This window comes from Coenobita brevimanus, chromosome 61, assembly GCF_032717465.1.
Source record: "Coenobita brevimanus isolate Jiangsu-jjx chromosome 61, ASM3271746v2, whole genome shotgun sequence".
Taxonomy (NCBI): domain Eukaryota; kingdom Metazoa; phylum Arthropoda; class Malacostraca; order Decapoda; family Coenobitidae; genus Coenobita; species Coenobita brevimanus.
The window spans coordinates 2010085-2017994 of record NC_137014.1 but is presented as its reverse complement, the minus strand read 5'-3'; the positions used below and the strand labels follow the sequence as shown (position 1 = coordinate 2017994).

At 42.6% G+C, this 7910-nt stretch overlaps 1 protein-coding gene across 1 annotated transcript; it reads right to left on the bottom strand.

Annotated features, from left to right (window-relative positions):
* Positions 1 to 1927: 1927 nt before the first annotated feature.
* On the bottom strand, positions 1928 to 7708 carry LOC145403568 (failed axon connections homolog). Its single transcript, XM_080275246.1, has 6 exons — positions 7530 to 7708; positions 6387 to 6519; positions 5828 to 6027; positions 4623 to 4828; positions 2669 to 2785; positions 1928 to 2019 (listed from the first exon to the last, which is right to left on the bottom strand). Exons 1-6 carry the CDS (start codon positions 7706 to 7708, stop codon positions 1928 to 1930), a joined length of 927 nt encoding a protein of 308 aa, XP_080131372.1.
* Between the last annotated feature and the right edge of the window lie 202 nt (positions 7709 to 7910).

Here is a 7910-nt window from a genome sequence, read left to right as displayed (position 1 = left end):
TTTGTATTCCTTCCCATCCCTTCCTGACTCACCATTACAAAGAAAAGTAATATATTAGAGGTTTTGTATCTATAAGCAGCTGTATCTATGAGTAGCGATGGCCAGAGGAGTATGTAATTGAGGGTAGGGGGGGGGGTAGGCCAATTTTGAACGACTTGAACTGAGGGGCGTAACGGTTTGAGCAACGAAATAGGTATCGTAAACAAAGCAAGTTGATGGCAGGGGAATGATTATTGTTACAGACTTGCAGTATTTCCAGTCATGACATTTGCAGTTATTTGTGACCAGACCAGTAGTAGCAGTGCAAATTTGCCCCTCCCCCCCCACCGTCGCCACCGTCCCATGGGTGAAGGGGGTCAGTGATTAATATGGTACTTGATTTTATACTATTCTCCTGACACGAGTGAAACTAGGGTATTTTGTATTCTCTCTCTCTCTCTCTCTCTCTCTCTCAAACTCATGTACCAAAAAAATTTCTTCTCTCGGGGACCTCCCCTTTTATGTAAAAACAACAAAAAAAAAGTCTGCACTCTCCATTTTTGATCAACTCAGTAATTTTCTTTTACCAACTCAGAAATAAACATTGGGGAGGTGACCCCCACACCCTCCCCCTGTTGGGCCGTCCTTGTCCATGGGCAGGGAAGCATACCAAGCCTCTCTCAGCTAAAAAATATTACAAAGCAGAGGAACGTGAGAAGCAGAAGTGAAATATTAGGCAGACTTTTTGCAGAGCTTTCTCTCTGCTTTAAAACATAACCCAGCAGACGAAAATGAAAAGCAGAGGTTAAATATTGGGCGAACTGCGTGAGAGAGAGAGGGGAGGGGTCTGCGTGCGTGCGTGTGTGTGTGTGTGTGTGTGTGTGTGTACGTCGTCCCAGTAAAAAACAGTTCGATTCTTCATATCTTATATTTCATTCTTCTTTGTTTTCCTACTGTCATTCTCCAAGACTTATTATACACTAGGCAACAGGTACATTATTATTATTATTATTATTATTATTATTATTGTTGTTGTTGTTATTGATGATGGTTGTGGTGTTATTATTACTACCACCACTACTGAATAATATTACTACTACTACTAGAACTACATTATTATTATTATTATTATTATTATTATTATTATTATTAATGAAGGGAGGTGAAAGACAACAGGTGAAATAAAGGTGTGAGTATTCCGATTTCTTTCACCTGTGGCTTCTCAAGGGGGGACTCAAGCAGCTCTGTGACTTACTGCCATGTCCTACCACGTGAGCTGCCTCCCCCTGAGATCCCTAACGCCTTCTCCTAAGCGATTTATTATGCTTATGACACCTTACTGCTCTACGTTGTATAAATCACTCCAATATCGCCATACGCTGCATAAATCACGTACAAAAGGATGTTAACCACTCATTTTCAAAAATAAATCGCTCATAAAGTTGTTTGAGAGACAGATCTCTCTCTCTCTCTCTCTCTCTCTCTCTCTCTCTCTCTCTCTCTCTCTCTCTCTCTCTCTCTCATTTCCTTGGTTAAATAAATAGTCACTGTTGAAATGTGAAGTAGATTCACTGTTGTTGCACTGTTGCCTTCACTGTTGTTGCACTGTTGCCTTCACTGTTGTTGCACTGTTACCTTCACTGTTGTTGCACTGTTACCTTCACTGTTGTTGCACTGTTGCCTTCACTGTTGTTGCACCGTTACCTTCACTGTTGTTGCACCGTTACCTTCACTGTTGTTGCACCGTTGCCTTCACTGTTGTTGCACTGTTACCTTCACTGTTGTTGCACTGTTGCCTTCACTGTTGTTGCACTGTTACCTTCACTGTTGTTGCACTGTTGCCTTCACTGTTGTTGCACCGTTGCCTTCACTGTTGTTGCACTGTTACCTTCACTGTTGTTGCACTGTTACCTTCACTGTTGTTGCACCGTTACCTTCACTGTTGCCTTCACTGTTGCTGGGGGTCAAGACACTGTTTCCAATCCGGCCAGAATTGATTTTTGACACGCAGACAGAACTCTCGAAGATTGGGAAACTCTTCTGAAAAGCAGTGAAAAAAAAAAATCATTATTATTATTATTATTATTATTATCATCATTATCATCATTATCCCAACCCTTGCTCCCATCCTCCTCCTCCTCCTCCTCCTCCTCCTCATCATCATCATCATCATCATGATCTTACTCCTCTTCCTCTTCCTCTTCCTCTTCCTCCTGTAATGATGATGATGATGGTGGTGATATACTAATGATGATGAAGATGATGATGATGACGATTATGTGATGATGAGGAGGAGGAGGAGGAAGAGGAGGATAGGAATAAGGGTTGGGATGATGATGATGATGATGATGATGATGATAATTGTGATGACAATAATAGTAACGATGACGATGATAATGATGATGATGATAATAATGATAAGTATGACGACAATGACGACGACAAAGATGATGAGGATGGTCTTGATAGCAGTAATGATAACGATAATGACAATAATAATAATAATAATAATAATAAGGATGATGATGATGATGATGATGATGATGTTAATAATAATAATAATAATAATAATAATAATAACAATAATAATAATGATGATGATGATGATGATGAAGAAGAAGAAGTAGAAGAAAAAGAAGAAGAAAGAGTAATAATAATAATAATAATAATAACAACAACAACACCTTACCGTTCATCATGGCCAGGTAAGGGGAGCCAGGTGCATTCCACAAGAACTGCCCCAGCATGCCAAACACGGAGCAGTCCACTTCACACGGCTCATTCCCCATCAGGTAAGCTTTCTCACCTGTGGGGGATAAATTAGAGGCCTCGTAGCAACTTTTCCTGAGCGATTTATTTTCCCCACTACATGTCAGAGTTCTCAAGTCTATTTCTTTTATAATCATAAGGGACTTCTCACTTGTAGGGAATAATAGACGGAGTTTCGTATTCTCTGTCACACCTTAACACCTCTCCCTTGGCGATTTATTCTGCACATGAACCCTCAGTAATGTCATGTCCGTTGCTGTATGTTACCGCATAGTTTGTAAAAATAATCACTAAGGGCGCGTCCACACGTGAGCTGAAAAAAGTGCTGGCAATATGTAAACAACACAATAACGAAGAAACTGTAAACATGCTGGGTACGGCAGCGTCCTTATCATGCTGATGAGGGATGGAGTGGAGAGGTACAGTACATGAGAGAGGGGGGTAGGAGCTGGGAGCAGGGCAGTGAAATGACGGGGGACAGGGCGACATGGAAGCGATTTGTTTGTAGCCACCCCTTACGGGATTAAGGCTTCTGGCAATAGATAGACAGATAGAACATTATGATGAGGTCTCCACTGCCTTATATGGACACATTTATCACATCACCTCTCTCTCTACTAAGTTCGAAGCTATACTGAAACACTTTTGCATACACCTGTCCAAATACTGCAGCATGCCTGTATTCAAACCTGCTGCCAGCTGTATTGTCAACCACAGAGCTTTATAATATGGACGGGGCTTTGTCATGGGTAGCACTGCGTAGTTTGTGCGTCCCTGCGTAGTTTGTGTCCCCGTGTGTCCCCGCGTAGTTTGTGTTCCCGTCGCCAGGGGCCCAGGTTGTCAGGATATGTTCGAGGGCACGTGTGGACGCGCACTAAGGAAGAAGGGATGTAATCGTCTATCCGGTCTTGCTTTACAGACTCGCTTAGACCTGTAGTTCTCTCCCCCTCCTCTCTCTCTCTCTCTCTCTCTCTCTCTCTGTCTGTCTTTCTGTCTAACTGTCTATCTATTTATCTACTTATCTATCTGTCTGTCGGTCGTGCTTTCTGTCTGTCTCTGTCTATTTCTATGTATGTATGTATATATTTTTATCTATCTATCTATCTACCTATTTGTACCCTCCAAGAAAAAGAATAGAAGAGATCCAAATTCAAGCTCACCTGTACCTCTAATTACCCACCTGTACCTCTAATTACCCACCTATACCTGTAATTACCCACCTATACCTGTAATTACTCACCTATTCCTCTAATTACCCACCTGTACCTCTAATTACTCACCTGTACCTCTAATTACCCACCTATACCTCTAATTACCCACCTATACCTCTAATTACCCACTTATACCTCTAATTACTCACCTGTACCTCTAATTACTCACCTATACCTCTAATTACTCACCTATACCTCTAATTACCCACCTATACCTCTAATTACTCACCTATACCTCAAATTACTCACCTATACCTCTAATTACCCACCTATACCTCTAATTACCCACCTCTAATTACTCACCTATACCTCTAATTACCCACCTATACCTCTAATTACTCACCTATACCTCTATTTACCCACCTCTAATTACTCACCTATACCTCTAATTACCCACCTATACCTCTAATTACCCACCTATACCCCTAATTACCCACCTATACCTCTAATTACTCACCTATACCTCTAATTACTCACCTATATCTCTAATTACCCACCCCTAATTACCCACCTATACCTCTAATTACCCACCTATACCCCTAATTACCCACCTATACCTCTAATTACCCACCTATACCTAATTACTCACCTATACCTCTAATTACTCACCTATATCTCTAATTACCCACCCCTAATTACCCACCTATACCTCTAATTACTCACCTAGGTAGTCAGAGATGGCCTGCAGATCCCTCCTCATTATCTCCTCCACCTGCTGAGTCGTGTGCCTGCCCAGTCCAATGATGTTCAGCAGTTTCCTGATGCGGTGGCGGAACAGCAGCAGCATGAGGCGGAAGTAAGCAGGCAGAGTGATCAGTTCGTGGATCCGCATCTCTGAGTCAGCGTAGTACCGCCAGTGTACCAGTCCCCTAGAATAATAATAATAATAATAATAATAATAATGCAATAGTAGAGAATAATAATAATAATAAAGTAGAAAATAATAATAATAATATCTACCCCAGGTGTGCCACACTTTTTAGGCTGACTGTACTCCCCAGTGGGGGATCCAAGGAGGGCGGCCGCCCCCCTTCTGCATTGAATGGCGCCCCTAAGAGCTAATTATTATCAAATATCACCGTCAGTAAAAATAAAAAGCTATAATAATAATAATAATAATAACAATAACCACCATAAAAGTACCACAACGCCCCCAGATGTTTTGAAAATGCTTGTGAAATGTTAAAAAGCGTTTTGCGTTCGAGGCTCGGCCCCGGACCCCGTGGGGAAGCTACTGCTCACCCCAGACTCCCTAGCTTATTGCCTCGCGCCTTCGGAGCTCGGCGCCCCTTACATTGACACAGCCCCCCCCCCCACCTTTCCTAAATCCTGGATCCGCCACTGGTACCCCCTCCCCCCAAAAATTCGTGCCTGCCTACTCCATGACTCTTATTCTCATCTGGTAATTAAGCTCCCTAACACCTCTTCCTCGGCGATTTATTTTGCTTGTTACCCCTTACCATCCTCTTCTGTATCTTGTAAATCATTCAGTTGTTACCATACTCTGCCTTCACACAAACTGATATTAACTAGACATATCCAAAAATAAATCACTAAGGCAGAGGTGTTACGGAGCTTCCTAGAACTGACGTACGTAAAAAAAGTTAAGATGGAAAACAAACCACTTAGGATGAGGTGTTGAGAACTGGATTATCGTTATAAGGATCGTGTTCTCGTCAGTAAAGGAAGCTTCCTAACACCTCGTCCTGAGCGATTTGTTTTTGGATATGGATGATTAATATCCTTTGGTACGTTATTTAAGCAGAGTGTGGCGATATTGGAAGGATTTATGAAGCACAGAAGAGAAGAGGGGTAACAGGCAAAATAAATCACTCAGGAAAAGGTGTTAGGGAGCTTTCTTAACTGACCAGTAGAGATGTTCATCCGTCATAATGGCAATGGCTCTTCCCGCCGCTTGCTGCTCAGGGGAGGAGGACTGGAGAGCTAGGTGGACCCCGTAGCGGCCAGCGAGCCTCTCCATGATGAGCTGTGAGTCTCCTATGTCCTCCCCATTGACGGTGATCCACGGCGTCTTGCCCTTGGGTCCCATTGGCACCTCAAAATCAGTCTGAGATAAGAAATACGGCGCCCTAAAGTCAGAGATAAGAAATACGGCGCCCTAAAGTCAGCGATAAGAAATACGGTGCCTTAACGTCAGAGATAAGAAATACGGCGGCTTAACGTCAGAGGTAAGAAATACGCCGCCTTAACGTCAGAGATAAGAAATATGGCCCCTTAACGTCAGAGATAAGAAATACTGCGCCTTAAAGTCAGAGATAAGAAATACGGCCCCTTAACGTCAGAGATAAGAAATACTGCGCCTTAAAGTCAGAGATAAGAAATACGGCGCCTTAACGTCAGAGATAAGAAATACGGCGCCTTAACGTCAGAAATAAGAAATACGGCGCCTTAAATGAGAAATCTTACCTTATACTCGAGGCCGGCCATACGGAGGAACGTCTCGAGTTTGAGGGCGAAGGGTGAGAGGTGAGGGCAGCGGCGGCCATAGCGTAAGGTGTGTAGTACAATCACGTCCGCACCGGCACTGTCCCACTGCCGCCTAAACAAAAGCAGGAGGGATTATTTATGCCCCTTAAAAGCAGGAAGAAGGATTATTTATGCCCTTAAAAGCTGGAAGAAGGATTATTTATGCCTCTTAAAAGCAGGAAGAAGGATTATTTATGCCTTTAAAAGCAGGAAGAAGGATTATATATGCCCTTAAAAGCAGGAAGAAGGATTATTTATGCCTTTAAAAGCAGGAAGAAGGATTATTTATGCCTTTAAAAGCAGGAAGAAGGATTATTTATACCCTTAAAAGCAGGAAGAAGGATTATTTATGCCTCTTCATAGCAGGAAGAAGGATTATTTGTCATTAAACACATGTACAGATTTATTTTTAAAAACGTGTATGCTAGAAAATTCTGGATCTTTTTTGCATTTGACTCTGTTAATGACATTTTGTACCTTTTGTTAGTTAATTAAATTGTTGTCATCCGTATATTATATACTTGTTATGAGAGCACAGTGTAGATTTTAAAGAAGTTTTTTTTATACAAGGAAAAAGGAACCCAAAGCAGATGGTCCTATTTAGGTCACAAAAGAAATAATAAAGTGGGAGGAAAGAATCTGGCAACCCTTGTCTCATATATATATAGAGAGAGAGAGAATGAACAAGAGGTGGGAAGTTCCGTACTGCTGTTCAGAGAGAGAGAAAGAACGTTAGGGCATGATGCTAGTCACGAAGAAGTGCTATGGAAAGGACTTAGAGGCACGGTATACGGTATTTTCTTGTTCTGCCAATCAATCTTCGTGAAATAAAATCTGGATCAAATTACTCTATAGGAAAAGACAGACATTATTTCAGTGTGCTAGTCACGAAGAAGTGCTATGGAAAAATTAAAACTATTATAATACGACAAGACCTATAGCTTATTTGCCCTGCTGTTACGTTATGACATACTGCTAGTCACGAAGAAGTGCTATTGGTAGGATCATAATACTTTCTTTCCCCTGCTGTTACGTTATCATATTGCTAGTCACGAAGAAGTGCTATTGGCAGGCTCATAATACCTTAATTTCTTTGCCCTTCTGTGACGTCTCCAAGCCACTCCCACGGCCACGGCAGCTGTGACGATGACGGTTGTTCTGTGACGCCCCCACAGCCACCGCACCCCGCCCACCACCGCCCTCACCACACCACCACCACGCCCAGACCACCCACCACCACCACCACCACAGCCCACCGACATCTGCAACCAGTCCACTCCCTGTAATGCTCAAGGCCCAAACCACTACACCAAACAGCCACAGCACCACACCATGCCACTCCACCACACCATACCACCACAGCACCATACCACCACACCATACCACACAACACCACCACAGCACCACTTCACCACACATTACCACACCAAACATCCAGAACACCACAGTGCAGCATATCACACC